Raw genomic sequence first — 23,515 nt, forward strand, 5'->3', positions numbered from 1 at the left:
TGTTCTCTCTTTGCCCACTTGGTCATTACTATACGTCTTAATTAAGAGATATTTGCTAACAGAGAAATTACAACTTTTTTGGGTTTGAGGTTGTCCTGTGACTAATTTATTCAAAAGCATGTTTACACGCTACAGCAGGACTCATGAATGCAAGAAACCTTAGTTCTTGGGAATACGTCTTAAATACACATCACTATCTGTATCAGTAAATGAATGTGTCATGTCAGCATCAGCACTGTATTTCTCCTGCTGTACCTGAGCAGAGTTCTGGAGAGTGAGTGGTGCTTCCTGGTGCTGCGACGAGCAGCCCGCTGCCCCTTAATAGGCACCGTGTTAATCCGCTCAAAGTGCACCCTTCTGCTGCTGTGACCAGGCAGAGCAGGGGCAGGAGGGAAGGTTGCAAAGGGACAGACAGAGGGAGAAAGAGAAAAGAAGAGACAACAAGAGGCAGTGAGAAGGACAGGGGGGGAGAAAAGTGCAGCTGGACAGTGCTGTAGCCACCATGCACACAGAGCAAAGCAGATTGTTAGGTTGTCTCTTATTTAAGCATACAATGTTAGGAGAGTTATTATTATTACAATGAACCCAAGAGTTTTGATCAGATAGAGCCATGCAATTTAGAAAAAGGAAAAGGACTGAAGAAGGACACAGGCTGCCAACTTCCTTCATTTAACTCTATTGGGTATTGTTTAAGCATTTCAAATGAGCAAAATACAATGGCAATTCAAATGTGAAAAAATCAAACAAAAGTTGCATGTTTTCTGCAAATATTGTTGCGCATTTTAAAATTCAAGTATGCTGAACTCCCTTCAAATAAAAAAAGAAAAAAATCAATGCATAAATCCATTGCATGAATATGCCTTTACCTCTTTATGGTCTGAGTGATGGATGACTGGCGTTGTAAGACAGGTCGCCGGGTGTCAAAGAAGTCCCGGGGTGGGGACTGGAGGTGAGAGGTCTCCACTGGCATGCTGATGCTGCGCAGGAACCCCTGCCTCTTCATCGGCTACACAGGAAAGGACGAGGAGGAAAAAAAGTGTGAACGCAAGCTATGGACAAATGAACAAAGACTTGATGACATGGGGACAATGTCAAGAAGTGGATTTCCAGTAATAGGGAGAGCACCTGAACAAATGTGGGAGGCTCGTCCAGTGACATCTGAGCTGTGGGAATGTCCAATCTGAGCCAGGGAGGTTTCTTCCTCTGCAGGCTGCTGGTGCTCTCCCGCCGTGGTTCAGCCATGTTCTCTGTCCCACCCCAGGCCTGCCAGCTAGACACAGAAAAAGAAGATGAAATAATGACCAAAAAAAAAGTCTCAAACAGTCACGTCACCTCTAGTTACTCTCAAGAAAATGTCCAATCAAACTGTAAGCCCATTGTTTGCAGCTAGCCGCAGTTTCACAAGAGGGTGCTAAGGCCCCTTGTTTGAATCAAGCATGGGTGTTTTTGTGTGTCCTGTTCAATGAAACTCCTCTACAGCTGGACTCCTTTCCCTTGTTTAGTTCACAGTGCCATTGAAGAGAAAAACTATAAATGTTAGTGAGTGAGGAAGTGTCTGGTATTAATACGATCCCCTTTAGTACTGCAGTTCGACTCGAACTTAGCCCATTTGTATTGTGAAAAAAAAAAAAGTCCTCTTCCAGGAGACATCTACGAGAAGCTAACTAACTTCATCTTGCTTCCCAAGATGAGGCCTGTGGCTGCACGAGAAACCGCATCAGCAGCAACCTTGTAATCACACCACTCGAGTTTTATTGTCCCACCACCCTGACCTCACTTCTCCGAGCCCGGTGTTTCATTTCCCGTCATTTTTCTTGATTCCCATCATTCCCACAGAAACCTGAACAGCTTTAAACAGTACGCGGCGCCTTCCAATGATTCTGCTTTTTCTTTATTTTCTTCTTTTTTTTTTTGAACTTGTGAACGAATGATGTGTCCACTATTTATTAAAAGGAAAAGAGGAATGCATAAAATAACAACAATCTGCCGGGAACAATTGTGTTGATCTGCGAAAAAAATGGGCGTCTCCTAGACTGCGGAGCTGTTGCTAAACCAAATGAATCTGAAACATGCCTTCCCGTTAGTAAGTTATATCCGCCTCAGAATCCCGTCGACTTTAAATGCCTCACAACACATCACGCACCAATTCTTCGAGGTCAAATCGGGCACTTTTGAGCAGTCACAGTAGGCCGCGTCCTGACGTCTCCTGTTACAAATCCAGCTCTTTGGAAGAGAAGTCACCAGTTTTCTAATGACCACATCTGCTCCACATTGCAGTTTGAACGCACCGCAAGCTTCTGTTTCAGACCAAGTGATGACAGGAAGTGTTGCTCAAGTGGATCTCAGCAGAGACCGGAGTAAAAACATTAGTCTGTGGGCAGCAAAGGTCATCACCAGTGGTAATCTTTAAAACACACGGGTGGACACAAGTGTTGTTACTATTTCCCAGTGCTGGTACTGATGTCACTAAGTTTGTGAAAGGAGAACGACGAAGTGGGTTGATGATGAATCAGCAGTGTTGTTTCGGTGCTAGTATTCACCCTTCATTCACAGTCTCACTGGATGCTTTTGCAGCGATTACCACGATTTGATATTGAATGCTGTTTGACCTTATGCGACATTGTCTAGACTGTACCAAAGCCTGCTGCTGCTGCAGAGCCAGAGAGCGGTGGTCAGACGAGGACAAGCAAACAAAGTGCAAAGAGCGGCTAAACTCTCCTTTACTCTCAGGCCATGTCAGCGTGAGTTCACTCGTTTCCTTTTCAGTCCCTCTCTCTATAAAAAAAAAAAAAAAAAAGACTGCAAAAGTTATTTTGCCTCCACATTCACTGGGAAGCATCATCACAGTGTTTATCTAGCTCATGCACTTGCTGCTAATATCAGAGAAATGCAAATCTGTCACCAGTATCTCTGCACAGCAGCCACCTCTCCTGCCCCGGGCCACAACACCCAACATTTAATTACTTTCGCCATCAGTTCAAACAGCAGGACTCCTGATATGGAGCAGATCAGTGACGGGAGGGGGCACGAGCTTCCTCGTTGTGGATTGGGACACACTGGGACTGAAGGGAAAGTAGACGGCGGGGGCAGAATTTTCCCTCCATGCTAAACATTGTTTGATTGCTTTAACTTTAGCTCCAACTGCTTTAAGGCTGATTTCCCCTGAATGCAGCGTCGATGCCGCTCCGCCTGCAGATACTGAGCGAAGGACGGCGGAAGCAGACGAAACAACACTCATTGTTCCTGCACGGCACTTCCTTCTCCAGCTTTAGCCTCTTTTCCTGTCTACTATCTCCCGCTACTTTTCGTCATTGCCGGCGTGCAGAATCCGCGTGAGCGTTTTCATACTGAAACAAACGCCTGCGTTGTTGTCTTGTTGCGAGCCAGATTAAACCGCCTCACGGGAAGAATTTCAAATGAAAGGACGGTATGCCTACAATATGTGAAAGCTTTCAATGACGGCGAGCAAATAACCATTACTAACCGTCGTTGTCTCACACATCTCTAGAACACATTTCCTGGCATGAGCGCAGGGAAGCAGTCGTCTTGAAGAAGACGCCAGCGAATCTTAAAACAGATATGAAACCATGTAGCTATTGTTGTGGTTGTCTGTTCGCCCTCAACCAGTTGGGTCACTGCCCAAGACAAACAGTCAACATACAGCAGAGCTGAAGGCCTCAGTCTCCCTCGCTCTCTCGTATCTGCTTCCAAAGTCAACATGGCTGCTGAGCTGGCACAGGCCTGCAACTCGTGTCTCAGGAGGAGTTTATACCGAACAGTTGGCACGGTCGCTGCTCAGATGCGAGAATCGTGGCTACAGCTGACTCAAGGCTGGAAATCATCGCTGCTCAGAGAAGGCAGGATCCAAGGCTGGTTGCTGTCTGAGAATGACGATTCTTCATTTGCAGAGTGTCCTTCTGAAGGACAGATATCCTTGGAAGAAGGAGGGTTGATTGAATTTTGTGTTTGGCATTTATCCATGCTGGAGGATTAGCTCTCCGATGACAGTGCATGTAATCTGTTCATGGTCAAGTTCAACAGTAAAGCAATCGCTTATGAGCCAACACTGCAATACTGTATGCATTAAGCCTGAACAACTTGCAATAGCTGCAACTGCATCAACTCTTATCTGACTTTCAAGGCGATTGTGTTGGTTTCTGATTGAGATCTCACACGGCAACATTTCAAAGCGGGTAATAGTTTCGCCACAGTGTTTACATTTCCAGCACTGATTCAGCGCTCACATTCTTTGGAGCACTGTGATTTTATCCAGTTGATCAAAAATCATTTGTTTTGACTTCAGGATTCACGTCTAAAGAGGGAGCAACACACACACACCCATAACATCGCACAAGACATGGCTTCCTGCCGTCTTCACTCGAATCCAACGCTTCCTACTCAATCACGAGAAGTTTGTAATGTGGGGGCTGACATCGTCTCTGCAGGCCACTTCTTCTCTCTATTAAGCAGGGGAAGACGGACAGGCGGACAAAACACAAAGGACAAGCTCTCCAGGTGCAGGGGCGTTCAGCGGGCTATAATGACTGGAGCTGACAGGCATAACCAGCACTCTCATTCTCTGTCTGCGAAGCCGCAATCCATTGTAATACGCGGTGCATACAAACTCCCAGCTCAGAGAGGTTTTCCATGCCGTCACTGAATGTAATCACTTTGTAATGGTCTCCAGTCAGGCAAAGCGAGGCACTGGCTGATCACAAGAGAGGCCCAGCTGTCACAGGTGAGGCTTTAAGTCAAACAGAAGACGCACTCAGTGGTTTGAGCTTTAAAAAAGGTACTCTTGAAAACACTCAATTCAGAGTATGAAAAAGGATTAGTGAGGTTCAGGGCTGTGCTACTGCTTGATATGTTGACTCTTACGCCCGGTTTCCACCCAGCGGTTCAGTATGGTTCATCAGTACAGTTTGGTTTGGTAAAGCCTGATCCCGTTTGCATTTCCACAGTCAACCGTGCCTTATTTGGTTAGCGGCATTTAAGCCGGATGCCGATAGCAATGACGTAATAGCGCCACATCATAGCAGCTAATAGCTAACAGCGACCCCGCTAATAAATAAAAGGAGAAAAAAGCGACACAGTAAACAAAACCCAACAATGTAAGACATCCAGCAACTCATCTACTTTGTCATGATGTGTCTCTTATTTACAAAAACACAATCAAGCTTGAATTCAGAGAAGGCTGTGTGCCACGTGGAGAAACACAATATCAACTGTATATTTAAACGTTTGTCTTTTAATGATGCTGTAGTAAGGGACCAATCAACGGACTGCAGTGTTTAGCTCCACCTTTTAGGGTCAGAGCGATATACTTGGCACCAAAATGTAGGACCCTACGGATCGGTAATTTGGGAATCTTTCCCGGCTTTAGTCTATGGAAACACCCCAAAATGCCTCCCGTACTGAGATGAACTGAACCGCTTGGTGGAAACGGGGCCTTATGTTTTAAAATGTAATGTGGCTTGCATAGCATTGTCCTCCTTTTTCACATTCATCATATATCAAACAGTAATCTGGCCATAGGCCTGTTTAAAGAAAAATAAATAAAAAAATCATAAATCCCTCGCTTCATTACTGCTCATAAAGAGAAATTATGAACATTTGGAATATTTTACTTCAAACATGAATCCACAAGGTACACAGCTCTACCATTTCACATAGTTTGGAGAAATAGTTATTGAATATTAGATTTCTGGGAAGGTCTTGTGTAATACTTGCACATTCTTGGAATCTACATGCATTTTTTAATCCAAGCCCATGCCATACCCACATTCCTTTTGCTCCTCTGGCTGAAACCAAACCAGGCTGGCAGAGAAGTAAACCGCATGAAGCCTAACCATAATGGACAGGAGCTGGCTTGATTCTGGGTACTTTGTGTGCTCGACTGCTGTGTGCTCCTCTGCAGGAGGCAGCCTGGTTTGTGGCCATTCTGAGGGAGGCTGACAGAGGCATTGGGGTTAGTGAGGCCTCGGACTGTTGGCCATGTAGGACCCTGCTTACACTCGACAGGGATTACAGAGTCAGGGTGGACAGTATGCGAGAGGAATTATTGCATAGCATGCAGGGGCAGGCGCCATGATGGATGACCTCATTATTGAAGGAGTAAGAAGTCCGGATACCTCATTCTTAAGAGCTGCGGCACTTCCTGCCCTCAAGCATTCGTTCTTCCTTTACTCATCCTCTCTCTCTTCCTGCATGCCGCTTCTGCTCATTGTCTACTTTTTTTTTAACACTCTGGCCCTAATGCCTATTTAAAGTGTTCAAGCAATAGTTTTCTATTTAGGTTTGTTATTAAACCCAAATAGGAATTTAACAAAATTAAACATAATGGTGGCATGATTCAGATACAGTAGATAAACATTTTACTCCCTTCACTGAAAACCAAATGGCACCAACAGGTTATGTTGGTTTTCCTCATTCTCTAGCTGTTAGTCATTTACTATAAATGCTCCTACTCTCCATTGTTTCTTGTTTCACTCCATGCTAGAGGCAACGCTTGAAACTGGAAACAATGGAGGGAACTCTTTTCTATTCAGGGAGTCACTCTCCCCAACTAATAATACAAGAATCTTTTTTGAGAGACACAGAAGACGCAAAAAGTGAATCAAATGAGACGCTGAATGCTGTGAAATACACCTCAATGTACCGAGGCTGTAGTTCCCCTGTAGAAACAGGATTTTGTAACGATGAGCAGAAACTCGTGACCTCATAGTCATTCCAGTGAATGGGTGGAGGAAAAGCAACAGCCACGTTTAACATTAATGTTTGACTTTTATTAACCCTGCAGGCGTGTGTGTGTGTGTGTGTGTGTGTGTGTGTGTGTGTGTGTGTGTGTGTGTGTGTGTGTGTGTGTGTGTGTGTGTGTGTGTGTGTGTGTGTGTGTGTGTGTGTGTGTGTGTGTGTGTGTGTGTGCTTCCTGAAGGAATCTGAGGCACATCTGTGCATTAATTGCAGATTGAGGCTTTTGATCTTTATATAGCACATGATGGCGCTTCGGAGCAGAATGAATTAAAAAGCTGACAAACGACAAAAGCCACTGTTTTTTTTTTGTTCGGTTATAAACAAAGCAAAGAAATAGGCACTGAAATAAAGCCATTGTGATAGTGAAAGTTATGTTACATCTAGAATATAAGCAAGGGAATGTTCATCTCTGGAATGTGTTTTTGCATTTATAGCTGCCCTCTTGAATGTCATTGTCATCATTGTGAGAGTAATGGTTTTTTTCACCTAATGTGAAAGTAACTTGGGACTTTTAAGCTCCTTTATCCCTTTAATAAAAGGTCAAATTGAGCTGCTGACAACAATCAGAGCTCTCCCTATCTCTAACTGCCCATCTTCCTCCATAGAAACAGCCCCCGGCCACTGAGTGAAGTGTAACTGAGCACCAGTAAAGCCGCAGTCATCTGAAATGACCCTGCTGACATGTGACAGGCTGTCACGTCAAAGCAGCCCCGTACGACATTAAAAAACACACACAGCAGAAATATCCGTCGCAGCTGACCCTGAGATCAAGTGTCGGAGCGAGCTGAGGGGCAGGAGTGGAGGCCCGTCGGGGCTGCTGCGACTGCTAGTGTGGGTGGTTGAGGGTGGGTGCAGGCTGGCAGACCCAGCCAAGAAGGGTGGAGCCGCTTCGTGCCTATTCACATGTTTTCCAAGACCTTTAGCTCGAGGCTGTCAGCGCTCGGCGGGGTTTTAACAATTGAAACTTAACCTATTCGTCTCAGTGGTTTCTGTCTGGAGTGACAGATTTGTCTTGAATCCAATGTCAGGCTCCCCCCACTGTCATAACAGTGTTTACTAAATGACAGGATCCAGTGCCAGAGATATGAATAGCTCATGAAAGTATAAATGGCCTCCTAACGGCAGCCTCTGAGCATGAGGGGTATTTATAGTGAGCGCTTCCAAATGTACGTCTGGATGAAACTGTAGACCAACATAAAAAACATCCTGCCCCAGATCTCTGCTCAGTGGGCTTTCTTTTTCAGTCAAAAGCAAACGTGGCGACACCCTTCAAAAAGCTCTGCACATCACACACTCGTTTAATGGACCTTGATGCGTCCTATTATCTCTGCGAAAGAAGAAGCGATATCTGTCAACACCGTCACTCCTTTCTCCCCTTACAAAGCCTGTTATATATTACATGCAGAAAATAGTGCTTGGATTTTTTTTTTATCAGCACAGGACAGAGCCTTTGTACGTGCAGCAATATCCTGCACAGGAAATCAATATGACGAAGAGGTGAGGACGCGACACAGAAAGCAAAATATACAATTACTTTGCACGTCGTGTGTCTAAAGAAGGAATATTACCTCTGCTTAGCACAAAGTTGTTTTCCATTTTTGCAACTCAGGTGAAACACTGCTGCATGTGTTGCTAATTCTGCCCCTGAATTATTTAGTCAGTCCGCACAGGTGAATTATTTACTGCATCCACCCTACTGGAGCTTGCTGTGAACACGACTGAGGCCTCTTAAGTTTTCATTTTCTCAGGCTTGTTAGCACGTCTGTTTTAGCTCACAGCAGATCGTAACATCCTGTCTCCACTACAGTGGAAAAAATAAGGCTCACTAAGCAAATCTGTGTCGTGTCTCTGTCCAGTGTGCACGTCTCCTATCTTGAAATGCATTGACGGTTAAAAACTCCCTCATCATGGGCTATATATACCTCACAGGCAACTAGATATGGCTCTATACAATAACAACAGAGTTGTGTGTACACTGCACGAGTGCTTGAGTTAGCTCAGGTAACACCCTGTTGAATTGGCTCACAGTGAAAAAGCCTCCACCACTTTGGGAGAAAAAAAAAGCAGTTGATAAGCAGCTAGCTTTCTAGCTGCCAGACCTCTTTGTTTGCCTTCGAAGCTTATCTTCCCCTTACTGTATCTCCAGCTGTACCCTGCGAGGAAGCTCATGCCCAACCCCAGAGAGGGAAAATCCAAAAAGCTTCTGAAACCTGCCGTACAACTCTACTAAAGAAAGAGCGAGAGCATGTGCACGCTGAACCGGGCCAGTTAATGAAATTCAACAGGAGTGTGACACTCTAGGCGATCTGGCTAATGTCAGATGCTAACAGAGAACCGTGCTGGATGTTTAAACGTACAGCTAAAAATAATAAATGTGGTTACAGTTGCATGTCTGGCTTTGTCTTTTGTTAATACCTCGGTTTATTCCGCTCACGGGGTTTGAGGGATGTTGAAACATTGGATTGCAGTAAGAATTTTGTCATAATGTAAGTGGTGAATGATGAAATTAGATTTAAATAACTAGCTAAACATCTTTGTCTTCAGCTGGTTATTTATTATCTTCCAGGGTAAAACAAAAGACACATGAATCTAAATGTCCCTTATGAAGAATGGAATTCTTGGATTTGTGTTTTAAATGTCCAAAATAAGTCAAGAATCGAACGGTACAGACCAAAGTAATAAACAGTTTGGGGTTGTGTGACATGCATCTTGTCAGACTTAATCAGAAGATTGATTACACTGATCAGTAACAGACATGCTTGCAGTGTATTTCTCATCCTTTCACTTGCCTTGGTTTTAAGCAACATTGCAAATATTTTTGCTTTGCGCTCCATGTAAAGATGCTACAGTCTTCATCCTGATGGTTCAACTCCCCATTCTGACGCTGTTTGGTGCATGACATCCTCCACTCTCTCAAGCAACATTTCCTGTCTATCCAAAGCTGATCCACCAAATGGCAGTAAAATCAACCCAAAAAATTTATTTTAGGGTAAAAAAAAAACCCGAAGAGAGTAACAAAGGGAAGTAAGTAAAGTTTTCTCCAGTTCACCAAAATGTGTCCCGAGACTACAACAACAACAACCACATTGTCTCCAACAAGAAGTTTGACATTCTCTCATTAAGTGAGTAACAGGAGAATCTCAGAAAAGAGTGCGCCCCATCAACATGTGATCCCCATCGGAATAGTTTCCAGCATGATATCAGCCTGAATCAGGCTAACAAAAGGCTCCATTGTGTGTCCAAGTGTGGACCGTGCTAAACAATGGTCACTGTGCAGCCTGATTGAGTCAAGAAAAGCAAAAACAGACGTTCTCATTTCTCCATCAATGGAAATGGCACACTAAGCAAATTCCCAACTTTAGTGATTACATGAAGTCAAGTTTATCAGGTATATTATATAAGGGTGTATAATTCACGGACAAAATGTGTATCCAAGGTAATCTTATCAAGTCATAAAAACAAGTGGGGGTGTTACAAAGACAACTGTTTATGTTTGTCATTTATCAACCAGCAGGATTAAAATACTCTACAGTAGAGATCAATCAGCTCTGTCACCTCACATCCTCTCCCTGCAGGAGACCACCAGCACAGAGAGAGATTGGTTTACTGCTTATTTTACTGAGGAACTCCAGAAGGAAGGAAGTGCAGAGAAAAAGAAGAAGAAGAAAAAGAAGGGGGCGACGTGCAAATCAAGACAGGAAACAAACTACAGACCAGGCGCATTCTCCATGTCCGGTCTACAGAGCCAAGGAAACAACATGCACAGGAACACATCCACACTGTACACATAACACATCCCCTTCCAAGGTCGTGATATCGCAAACGTCACTGTACGTGCATAATGAAGGGACTTGTCCGGCCCCCCCGCCCACTCCAACCAGAGAGTGAGATGTAGGTGTAGGGTGACACTGGAGCTGACGCGTCTGTTGAAGAGAATAGAAGAAGTGTGGCCTGTCGAGATGGGATGTTGGGATTTAACCAAATTACATTGGGTTCATTCAGAGAATGGAGGATGTTTGGATCGGAGAATGGTCTTTTATGACAGACATTTCCAAAAGCCAACGAATGATTGGTTAAACCAACTGTTTTATGAAAAGGCAAAAAATAAACATAATCAAGACAACAAAATGATTCATGCTTACAGTAAATATATTCTCCAACTTCGAAATCAAAGACCAAAGAAATAATAAAAGTTAACTATAGCCTGAAGTTTTTTTTTGTTTTTTGTTTTTTTCTCTGAGAGTTAGCCAAAGATGACTGAGCGAGTTTGGCTGTTTTCTTTATCTTGTTGAACGCAGCTGTTGCCCTTAAATGCCTCGAACCCCTTCAGGATATCTGTAAAGTGTAAATAACAGAGGAGGAACAACTGGCATGGAAAGAAAAAAACAACGATTACAAATTGTAGAAACTTGAAGCACATCAAACTTTCCATGCACACTATATAACATGCCATGAACAACAAATGTTTGATTCACAGCTGCTATCATTTTTCACAGGTATACTGAACCTTCATATCAAGGTCTAATTGGGGCTTTTACTCCTCGTCAATCACTCAGACATTTCACCTCATTCCATTTCTGAAATTCCTTAAATGCCTCTGACGGATGTAACCTTCACATTCATTTTCAGAAAATACCTCTCCGACAGATTAATAGGGCTGTGGCAGCCCTGACTACAGATTATTGAGTGCATTGATTTTTACCACTGCAGGGTGTGAATATGTGTACACATGCACACGCGTGTGGGCGGGTGAGTGTGTGTATCTGAGTGTGTCTGTGTAGGTGTTCACAGCATCAGTTGAGAGTCAAGTGAAGGACAGAATAGCAATTAATGCTAAAGCCACGCTTCTGCACAAACACATGCAGTTTCACACTTTATAAACTGGATTGTCTTACAGGTAGGAGGACTTTCATTTATTTTTCGCTGAGTCAACACTTGCAGAGACCTAATTATTTGAACAGATTACATATTCATCACATGGAGCAGCATACACAACAACTAGCTTATTTAACAGATCCTGTGCGTGAATCTGTTTCATCTTTTACAACAGCACATATATGGATGAGAAAATAAAGAACAGGAGGCAGCTGCAAGTGTCCTCCCTGCATTAACTCTATCTGGTAGGGCATGACATATGGAAGACAAATGGTTGCTTCCTCACAGCTATACGCCCTAGTTCCCACCGCTGCATGTGGTGCAAAGTGCACACACATTAATTCCCTGAGCATCTACCACAACATCCTCTCTGTTCAGACTTTTGTGCATTAACGGAATAAAATAAAACACAACAAACACCGTCTCTGATTGCAGCCCACTGGATAAATCTGAGGGTCCGAGCATTACTCCATCAGTGCTGGAGCAAAAATGTGAGTCATGATACATCTTGGCAGAGGGTGTGAAATACTCTGTGTCAAATGTGGGAATCTCATCATGTAAGCCTCCCCCCCTTTTTTTTTCTTCTTTTGTTTTAAATAAATCAGATGAGGACCATTTTCCTTCCTGATACTGATTCCAATAACTAGACAGTCATGTAAATTTAAAATCCCTGAAGCGATTAAAACTTAAAATATGTTCAAGTCAAAATAATTCAAATGCAATAACTTAAAGTAGGACTAAGAAAAGTATCAAAAGCTTCTGTGCAGAGTAAAGGATTAAAATCTTTATGACAATTCATTAGTTAAAGGCAGCTGTAAACAGGTGTGTCTTTAACCTGGATTTAAAAGAGCTGAAAGAGTACTGCAGTTTTCTGGGAGTTTGTTCCAGATATACGGAGCATAGAAACTGAACGCTGCTTCTCCATGTTTGGTTCTGACTCTGGGGACAGACAGTGGACCTGTACCAGACGACGTGAGCGGTCTGGACGGTTTGTAGTTGATCAGGAGGTCACTCATGTATTTTGGCCATAAGCTATTAAACACTATATAAAACAGCAACAGGATTTTAAAACCTATTCTCTGACAGACTGGCTGCCAGTGTAAAGACCTCAGAGCTGGATTGATGTGATCCATGTTCTTGGGTTTGGTAAAGACTCTAGCAGCAGCATTCTGGAGCAGCTGCAGTTGTCTGACTGATGTTTTAGGCAGACCTGTAAAGACACTGTTACAGTAATCAAGACGACTGAAGATAAAAGCATGGACAAGTTTTTTCCAGGTCCTGCTGGGACATAAGTCCTCTAATTCTTGATATGTTTTTCAGGTGATGGTAGGTTGATTTTGTAATCGTCTTGATGTGGCTTTGAAAATTTAGGTCTAAGTCCTTCACTACACTCAGATTTATTTTGGCCAGGTTTTACTGACTCAAACTGCGTGCTGAATCTTCGTTGCTCCTCCTTTGCTCCAAAAACAACAACCTGGTTTTGTCTTTGTTCAGCTGGAGAAAATGTTAGCACATCCACTCATTGATTTGCTCTATGCACTTTCATAGGATCATGATCTCCTCGTGACATTGTATTATGTATCGTCTGTGTAGTTATAATGATAGCTTTTTTTTTTTTTTTTTAAATCTGAGCTAGTGCGGGCATGTAGACAAAAAAAGAGGCCCCAGAATGGAACCTTGGGGAACTCCACAAGAAATGTTTGTTTGCTAAGATTTGAAGTTACCTACGCGAATAAGTCCCTGGAGCTGTGGCAGAAACTCCAACCAAGTTTCCAGCCGGTCAAGTACTATACTGTGGTCAGCTGGGTCGAACGCAACACTGAGACACAGTAAAACCAAGACTGAGTTTCTGCCACTGTCTGTGTTGTCAATGATTTGATTTTGTCTAAAACTGAATGATATCAAAACAGTCACTCATTGTCAAAAAGTTATTTAACTGATGAAACACACCTTTTTTCGATATTTTACTTAAAAAAGGAAAATTTGATATCGGCCTGTAATTGAACTATAGCGAGCCTCTGCCACCAGTTAGTGCATGTAATGTGAAAGGGGGAATGTTATGTGTACTGTAATTAAAAAAAAGCACTTTGAGTAGTCAGAAGACTAGAAAAGTGCTAAAGTCCAAAAAAGCTACTTGTTTATATTTGGGTTCAGAGCAAAACTATATCATACATGAAAAAAGTATGTAGTTAAAATAACTATTATCTAACAGCTGTATACCTAATAAGGATTTAATATGGTGGCTATCATTGTTTTATTGGCTGACTGAGTTCAGCGAGAACTTCAGAACAAGCCGTAAACTCCAAAACAAGCTAGGCTAACATCAGCAGCAGCTAACTTAATGCTGCATGAAAACATTTAGCTAAATTTGAAGTTATGTGGCGACAGTAACCCAGACTGTAGGGACTGGGGTTCGGAACCCACGGATTACAGAGTCCTAGTAGAGACCAAATTATGGAAATTGGGACGCTAATGAGGTGCCAGAGGCACAACCAAGGTGTACTGTAGCAAAGTTCTGAACTGACTGTGCCAGTTCGTGTGCAGCCCCTCATTCTCACACCTCTCGATTGAGTGTAGTTTGTGCATGTGTGTATTACAGGCCTATGTGTGTAGCACACTTCATTTATAACAGAGAGATAAATCTTACCTCTGACACCTTAAAAAATCTTCTTACACTGCCTGCTTGCACTTTTTTCTGTTGGAGGAAAAACTGTATAGGTGTTACTAAATTAAGGTACTGAAAGTTGAAATACTTGTTGCTACCTGAAAGAAATAAAGATATGTCAAAGGGTATCTGAAAGTTTTGCAGCTTTCAAAGACAGTTCTCAGAGAGAAAAAACTTTACAATACTAAGAAACAGTCAGATCCATATGTTGTAGTGAATCAATCAATGAACCCAGGACTAACTACACTCATTCACATTACATGGCCTAATTAACTATAACATGAAAACTATTTGAACTTGTTCAACCTGCAAACTCATGCAAGTGTTAACTTTCCCCCAACACCAGCCTCCTCCTGAGATTCTTCTGCAATGTGCTACCAACATGTAGAGGACAAAAAAAAAGCAACATCTGTGAATGATAGAATTCAGGCTTTATTTGCAGTTTGTACAAAACTGCAGCAATGACCAAATACGAAAAGACTGGTGATTATGCAAATGACACTGATGTCTAAAGTTTTTGTTTCTGTCCATCCAAGAAATGAAAATCTTACTGCAATAATCACTTAAAACAACAAACACTGACAGAAAGTAAGAGAGCACCGAGGGAAACACCCAGAGGTGAAGCCAAGGTCTCCAACTTGGGACAAATTAAAGCGAGGGTGACTGGGAGGAAGGATGATGAATGAAGCCATGCAGCTGGGCCACTAGATCTGTGGAAAACTCCTGACAAAGGCACAGGAAGAACTGAGAAGACTGGGGCACGTCCTCTGGGACTGTCACAAGCCCAGTGAGGGGGAGGCCTCCTCATTTGCTCTGTCAATGGAAATATGGTCAGTTTTCCTCCACAAGTCCCACACTACTCATGGAGGGACACAGTCTTAATCAGCTGGTTTGAGAGCAAGAAATACTGTCCTGCAGCTTGCAGAAAAACACAATGAGGAAATGTAACGCGACTGAGGCGACAGATGGTCTAATTCAGGCCAAATGAGAGAAGTGAAACTAACAGCATGGGCGTAGAAACCCCGGCAATCTGCAGGAAAAAAAATTCCTTAAGATTTGCACAACAGTTGATGTGTTTTTATGAGCGAGTATGTTTCACCACACATTCAAAGTCATGAGCTATGCCTTCACTATAACTGGGCGTGATCAACTAGGCACTATAAATGAAAGGCTTTACATCATTTCTCCTGGCATGCAGCTTTACCAGTGCTGTCAGATGGCAAATTGGAAGGGAAAGTTGGCACAGGAGTGATAGTAAGAGACGGAGTGGAATAAGGAAAGCTGAAGGTTACAGTAATCAGGTACTTGTTCAAACAGTGCTTGACTTGATGCCACATCAATGTGTCCGACTGACATATATCAAGCAGTCTAACCGGTTGACAAATAATAGATTTGGATAAAGCTTCATATATAGGAGTCAAGATGCTGCCCCTTGTCCAGCTCCGGTTTTTTAGTTGAAGGGGTTCAAGTTCAGTAAAGACAGAAGATCATTAAGATACGATATGATGTCTATCTTCTGGGGAAAAAAAATAAAATAGAGTGAGAGCCAAAATCAGAAGAGAGGAGTTTAAAACACATACCAGGAATCTCCTGCAGTGAGTTTGTTCCATTGTGCGTTACGTTTGTGAGACCACCCCAAAATCTCTGGCACTGTCAGCCGTCATATATAAATATATACAGTACATATTGGTGTGTGTGTGTGTGTGTGTGTGTGTGTGTGTGTGTGCGTTCACATTCAGGGAACTTGCAGTCTGGTGATACACAATGAGGATTCACAGCCTCTGGGTATGGCGGCTGACTGTGCCAGAGACATTGGGGCGGGAGGAAGAGTGGAAAGGGGTGATGGTGGGGGGAGGGGGGGGGGGGTATCCTATTTAAAACTGCACTCTCATAGCTGCTGTAACACTGCGGGGATACTGTATCAGTCAGGCTGTTCTTGGATGTATTCCTCTGGCCTGACAATGATCTGAGAAAGAGTAAACAGACGCGACACAGTGTTGTTACGGCATGCATTGGAACACACCAATCGCACAACAAGCACGACTATAACACATCAAACGAAGAAAGTTTTACAGAACGTGCCTAATGGCTACAATTCTTGTCAATATGAACAACTTTTGGGTAGCCATGCAGAATGTGAAAAATGCTGTACACATGTGTGCACATCTCAGAATATAACTTCTGCAACTTAATCAGTCACCTGTAGAGAACATACTTTTTTTATAGGCTGATATTGCTGTTCTGCTATTATGCAATTATGGAAGCTTTCAAACAAAAAAAAAACCTTCTATCATGGGATTTCCCCCTCGCAAGACAACTCAACTGCACCATATATTTCTCTCTCGAGGCCCCCTGTCAACACAGATATTTATTGAGTTACCTCCAAACACGCCCTCTGAGAGCTCTTCAGACTCCAAGCGGAAGATCAAAGTTCAAAGAGGCATTACTTGCCTTCTGAGGAAAAGAAAAAAAAAAACCCACAACATTCCCACAGGCCTGGAAAATGAGCTTTGTCCTGAGGTTAACCAGCCAGTCAATGAGGGGAAAAAAAAGAAGCTACGTGAGCAACGACACCCTGTAACTATACCAACCCTAAATTAGATGTTTTCATCCCTGCTAAAGCCTAATGTTGGCCTAAACCAGATAATTGTGAAAACAATTCATAGTAACCTGTATTTTCAATGTCACCACACCTCTGATTTTCTTCCAAACCTGTGTATCAAAAGGTTTCTAGTAAATTCTGTGAATGGCCAGATCAAGAATCTGTCAGGCTCATGACAGATGAGGTGCTGAATGAGAGAAGGGCCAGGGTGGGCTGCTGGCAGACAGAGGCCTTGGAGGCTCAGGGGTGGACCTGAAATAGCCCCGCTGCTGCATTATGGCATTACATCACAGCTGACTTCAACATCATGGCGGCCGCTGTATCATGCCAGCGTTGAAGTGTCATGGGATGCGAATCAACTGAATGCAACGGCTGTCACACAACCGAGCTGTGAGAGGGGAGAGCACTCCAAGATGGAGCATCGTACCTTTAAAAAGGATAATGATATCATCTAGTAAAATGTAACCTATTCAAATTAATGAACAACAAATGCACATGTTAGTTCTTCTTTTTTCCCCTCTGGTGTTATGGTAGATTTGTTTTTCATTCCGTCTTGCATTCATTTGCTCTGCACTTCCCCCCCTTACGCACACACACACACACACACACACACACACACACACACACACACACACACACACACACACACACACACACACACACACACACACACACACACACACACACACACACACACACACACACACACACACACACACACACACACACACACACACACACACACACACAGTTTCCTGTCCTGACAACTCTGTCAAATCCGTAACAACATCAAAGACAAAAAAAAGAAGTGAAGTGATCGAGCACCAGTATGGTTAAGATCAAACACTGCCTCTGGGCTTTCTCACCATCAGTCCCTGACAAACCACACCTGACATGCGTTTCAAGCTACAACCTCGGTTTGAGTTCAGTTGTGAGAACCGTTTCAAGCATTATTTTCTGCAGGGAGCCGTGCATATTGTCTTTAAAAGTAGCAGAACAAGTCGGTTAAGATGTTTGACATCTCTGCCTGCTGCTGCCGTGCCCCATATTCACAAATCAGCGCAGACAGGAGACAGCTAACTAGAACACTTTTCACACAGAGCCGACACTTTGCTGACAGATAAATAACAGTCTGAAGAAACATTTTATCCTCCGCTTCATCAATGAATCTCGTAATGCTTTTACAAACAGACTCTTTCGAAGGCGATCAATCGTTATAAACTAATCGTAAAACCACATCATTTGATTTGAAATTCAAGAAAATACATCAAAGTGATTCAAACCTGAAACATATCTTGAGTTGTAGGCTACTCTTGTCAAATGAGTAGAAAAAAAAAAGACGGGTAAGACATGTATTACGTTTCCCTGTGGTGTAATAGTGCAACATCTGAAAACAAGGCTTCTTAAGTCAAGATCCGATATATTTGAAAACGCATCCTTATCAGATATAAACGGGGAGATGAATCAGTGAGCTGAGGAGTGACAGGAACTGCTGGGAGGAGACAGTGGATGCAGCAAAGGGTCGAGGTTGGATTCAAACTAACAGCCGGGTTGGGGGCCTGGCAAAACAGCTAGGCTATCTGGCAGCCTGTACTTTATTTATTTTTAATCTATTTTATGCTAAAGTATCCAGACAGAGTTCAACTAAATGTCAACAAGTAAAAAACGCTAAACAACGGACAAGTATGCAGCACAGAAAATGATATTGATAAAGTAGTCTCATTCAAGACATTTATTGCCATTAAATATTACAGTGTGTTGTACCACCTCAGGGCTGGATATTTCCCACAACCCCATGATACCATATGTATGGCGATAAAGAGGCCATATCATGATTTACAATGGCTTCGAATAATGACCGTTTCTTACATAGAATTGACTACAACAGCTGTCTTTATTGTTGAGAATAAAATCTAAAACAGTTCCAGTGCAGAGATCCTAGAAATACATGGCTACGGTGTTCTAGTGAACTGCACCCTTTCAAAAGTGTCGTCACAGCTTTGCAGCCACATCGATTCTGTAACATCTGCATCGATGCGCGTCTTCGCAAGGAGCACATGATGAGCACAGCCTTTCCACCTATGGTGTTATTTCTGAAATGTACTGTATGTTCAGAGCAGATCTGACGACGTGCAACGTTTAGGTCAACTGATAAACAAGATTCCCAAGTGAACAAACGCTCAGGCCCTCGTGATGCAGATGTGTTTGCTGGTGGAACAGCCCTAAGTTATTTGGAAAAGCATGTGCTCAGCGCGCACACACACACGGGACTGTTCAGCCCAGTGACGCTCATTTGTAGAGCGCACTCAGTCCACACTGGGCTGAAGGCAATGACTAACAATCACAAAGAGTACACCCATGCTTGGGAAAAAAAGGCTGATTTCAGGGGGGGGGGGGTTCTTTCAGTAAATATGTAGCTCCTATGTAATCCAATTGAAGACTGCAATCTGGACATCAGATACTGTGTCCTGCCTTTAGGTTCATCATCTTGAAGTGATTAGGCCGCACATGAAAAACATCACAGTGCCAGTGTTGAGAAGTGATGCATGCTTTGGGAGATATGGAAAGAAAGTCTCTTAAAAGAATAAATAAAGTTGTTGCATAAGCGCCGAGCGTAAAATCCTTTTCCTGGCTGGAGCTCTTTTGAAGTCAACGCCATGAAGCAGTCATACAAGATTGTGCGCTTGGCCAGACTGACAGATAGACAGACACCGCGCCATGAGTCACACAGGCATGACTACAGTGTGGCCCCCTTCAGAACCCCCCCCCCCCTGGAAAACTCACATACCAGCCGGTCAACACGGGCCTGCCGAGATAGTCCACCGGCCTCAGCAGAACTACACCCAGCTCACTCCAAGTATCACATATACCCACATGCACCCACATAAACACACATTGGGAATATTGGAGATACAGTGGATGAGCATGCCTGTCACTATCACACATAAAGGCCTTGCTTTATCGGTGGGATTACATCATCCAGAGCATGATAACCCCTCCCTCCATGTGATACAGTTTCAGGAACACTGGGCACACTAACCAGGCCATGTGGTCCTGTGTCCTGTCTGCCAAAATAACTCAGCAGTTTCTATTACAGTATGTCCACAGTTTCGCTTCAGTCTGGCCAGGTATTGCAGGACATTGGAGCGCGTAACCTTCCGCATGACAACACGTTTGCACTTTTTGTTGCTGTCCATGATGCTTTCATCCTCAGATGAGTCAAATCCAGACATTCAGGTGGCCCCATGCATATGATTTAGTGGAATTAGTTTCCTTTGTGCCTGTCTGCCATGACTCACTTGGAGTCACTGTGTGTTACTGCCTCATGAAAACCACATTTCAGAAGAAAATAAAAGATCTGAGGAAGAAAGAATACTTTGGGGTTCAGAGGTGAATGGGGTAAATTCAGTTTGATGCTCCTTTTGTCCACGCTCTCGTTCTCGATGTAACGCCTGCGAGATGCTAGAATGTAGTGATAGTGAATCAAGCGTTTCGAGCGAAATGATGCCGATACTGCTGATGACTGTAGGAGAAGGAGGCAGAGTGGGGAGGAGGAAGTGGATGACAAAGATGAGTGAGGTCATGGTGTGACTTTATGCGTGATGTGTTGCAAAATTGTTCTGTTGTTCAAAAACACCGTCATGTCAATGAGCCCACATGTAGGTTCCATTGCATTCTAAATTGCAATGAGGCCTTGATGACCTCCATCTGTCTCCAGAATGGCCAAAAGATGATGTAATGTTGCCAAATGTTATACCTCTTAAAGTAATATTTTGTTTTCTAATGCTGGTTCTGACACAAGTCTACTTCTGAATTGGATGTTTGAGTTAAAAAAATATTCTTATTGAGCTTCTCAGACTCCCTTTTTTGTAAATGGGGCTAATTTCGCAGTTTATTGATTCCACTTCAGCCTCTCTTAAGTGAGTACACACGTTTATAAAAGGTGATTAGGCCTGTAGGTAGACCCAATAATGGGTCTACATGAGCACTTTAAATTGTGCACTTTTCAGTGAAAAACTTCACCAAAAGAAGCACAAATGAGCTGCGCCTGCTCACTATGCTTAACCTGCCTGTGAAGGATTTCCATTAGTCTTTAAACATTTGAGCAAAACATCCAATCGACTCGTGAGCTCGCGTCTCCTCCACGATCACGACGCGCGAGCGCTTCCTGCGGCTCGCTGCCTTCCGTATGGCAGCCCGCAGGAGACATTCATGAAATAATGACACAACTTACCCTTAGAACAACCGGCTCAGATGATCTCCAGCAGTTAAAAAAAAAAATCCGATTCCACAGATTTTCTTTTTTTCCCCGAGCAGCCAATGAATGATTCGTCACATCATCCTAATGTCAACAGGAATAAACGCGCTTCTTTGGCCAACCCACAGATGTTTTTTAAACCAAGCCCGGTGCCTTGGTGTTAAATCTGGTCACTCCTGATCACAGCAGCAGCAGAGGCAGTCCACGCTGATGTATGACACCGAAATGTGGCTGCTGTCCGGTTCTCTGCTCCCCACCTACGGATATAGCATTCCCACACTGCTCCATGGATCGACCCGGGCTAAGTTTTCTTCTGCCGGTTGTAGGCTAATTCAGTTTGACGGAGAGTCAGCCCCGCCCTTGACTGGAGACGGTTCTGTGGAGACGGGAAAAGGCGAGCCCGTCAAGATCTCCAACCAATCGGTGTGTACACAGGGAGGCGCTGCTTCTCCCGGTGAACCGAAGTGACTAAGCGTTACTCCGCCAGAGCTGCGGGGGCTGGGAGACTCAACCCGGGGTTAAACTCTCTCTCTCTCCAGCTGCCCTGACTCCACCTACAACCTGCGTGATCCTCCAGGTGTTATCACAGCAACCTGTGGACTACACAGACCTGTTTTTAAACATGATGGGCTTGATATGCAGGCTATAACTTATATAGGAAATCAGCAGAACAGCCTCCCCCCCCCACACACACACACACACACAAAAAGTCAAGCCCCGATTACAGAGTAGAGGTGCATTAACATTGTTTTAATTAAAATAACACTTACACACTGTATAGTTCTATTGTTATAATGATGTATTTTCACTGTCTGACCAAGTTGGTTCACATATAGGCTACAGTGACAAATGAAAGAGTCAAAGCTTTGATGAAGAGTCTGAAAAGTAAGCATTACATTGACCATAAAGACAGTAAAGCACGTGATCTGGTACAAAGGTGAATATGTTTTCTCTGATTTATAACCTCAATGATGACATACTTGAACGACGTTTAGCTGAGAATAACAAATGCAAACACATAAATGATGTTATCGGCCTATACCTTGTTTTCTTAAAGTGTGTAACCTTCATGCAGCAAAACTTTAAATTTGACCCTTTTTGTTTACAAAGCCCCTGGTGTAATGATTAAGAATAAAGGGGGAACGGTGTGTTCAAAATCATGAGCATCCTCCACAAATCATTGAGCCACCACATACAACATAACACCAGAGTCATACCGTCCTGGGGAAGGGTCTGTTTGTGATGGGTTGAGCTTCAAACCTCATGGTATATTAAATAAAAGAGACAATTTACAGAGCTCAAGGCATTTCACATAATCCTCCTCTGTGGAGAAGCCTAAACGTCAGTGTTCTCAATCATGATATTTTTAATACAATAGATATTAAAACATTTATAAAATTGCAGCTTCAAAATTATTTTTGCATTCAGGTAAAAAAAAAAGAAAATATTTGACATAAAGCCACTTTACTGTATTAGGTAGCCTTTGACAAGCTCCTGCTCTAATGAGAAGACCATTTTCGTGCATTCCATCATAGTTTCAGTGAAGGCTCTGAGTCACCTGGGAACATTCTCCAGGAGAGAGATGGATGTGAGGAGGCAGAGAGTTTCTGAGGTGCTGACAGGGGGCACCAAGTAAGCACTTCTCCTCAGATAAGGTTTCGAGGCACAAGCGGTTCGGGGGGAAACATCTCTTTCATGACCGCTTTCATGTTCTTCTCAATTAAGACCAAATCCCACACTAAACGTGGCTGCCAGGGCAGGTCTGCTATAACAATAAAGGAAGACATAAGTATGACCCCACTTTTCTGCTGACAGGGAACACTATTTGTTTGCGTGAACACTCACTAAAGTGCAGCTTGAGTTTTTTCAGTTGATATTGTTGCAGAAGGAGCAAACTGATGATTGAATTGTTTGGACTTTTGAAATTTGTAAAAGACTACAACAAGTCCTGCATTTCAGATTTTAGTCAAGTAAAAAAGAGGAAAATATGATTAGCAAAACTAGATAGTCATGACAGAAGAAGGCTCCTTCCAGAGAGTTGTGATGGACCCTATTTAAATTAGAATGTATTTAATATGCCATAACAATGCCATTTTCAATACAGAGCACAAGAGCACAAGTGTTATTATTTGACCTGGCGCCCAAATGAGTTACAACAATTGTACATAGGCTTAATCTTCAGTTAAAATCCATAACAATAATGCATGTAATGTAAAGGTGCTATACCAAATAAACATTATTATTAATAAAATTAAGTTTTTCCTTATAAATAGTAGTATAATGTAGTTTAAAAAAGTAGATTATAAGTAAATGAAAAGGACTGTGTTGTATAAAGTGTGGGTTTGATTTCATTTAACACCTC

General features: G+C 43.0%; 1 protein-coding gene across 3 annotated transcripts in view; it reads right to left on the reverse strand.

The window, feature by feature from the left end:
* The window catches only part of rhbdf1a (rhomboid 5 homolog 1a), a 30,292-nt gene extending 8,574 nt beyond the window's left edge, over positions 1-21,718 (reverse strand). Inside the window, exons 1-4 of one of the 3 annotated variants that reach the window (XM_079365915.1) lie at positions 21,130-21,718; positions 1,126-1,270; positions 867-1,006; positions 256-360 (exon numbers count right to left, since the gene is read on the reverse strand). In XM_079365915.1, coding sequence (XP_079222041.1) covers positions 256-360; positions 867-1,006; positions 1,126-1,242 — 362 coding nt within the window. In that variant the 5' untranslated portion in view covers positions 1,243-1,270; positions 21,130-21,718. Of the gene's footprint in view, positions 1-255; positions 364-866; positions 1,007-1,125; positions 1,271-21,129 lie in introns of all 3 variants that reach the window. The other 2 variants (XM_079365914.1, XM_079365916.1) reach the window with 2 other exon arrangements.
* Between the last annotated feature and the right edge of the window lie 1,797 nt (positions 21,719-23,515).

The sequence above is a fragment of the Symphodus melops genome (assembly GCF_947650265.1).
Source record: "Symphodus melops genome assembly, chromosome: 17".
NCBI classification, from domain to species: Eukaryota; Metazoa; Chordata; class Actinopteri; order Labriformes; family Labridae; genus Symphodus; species Symphodus melops.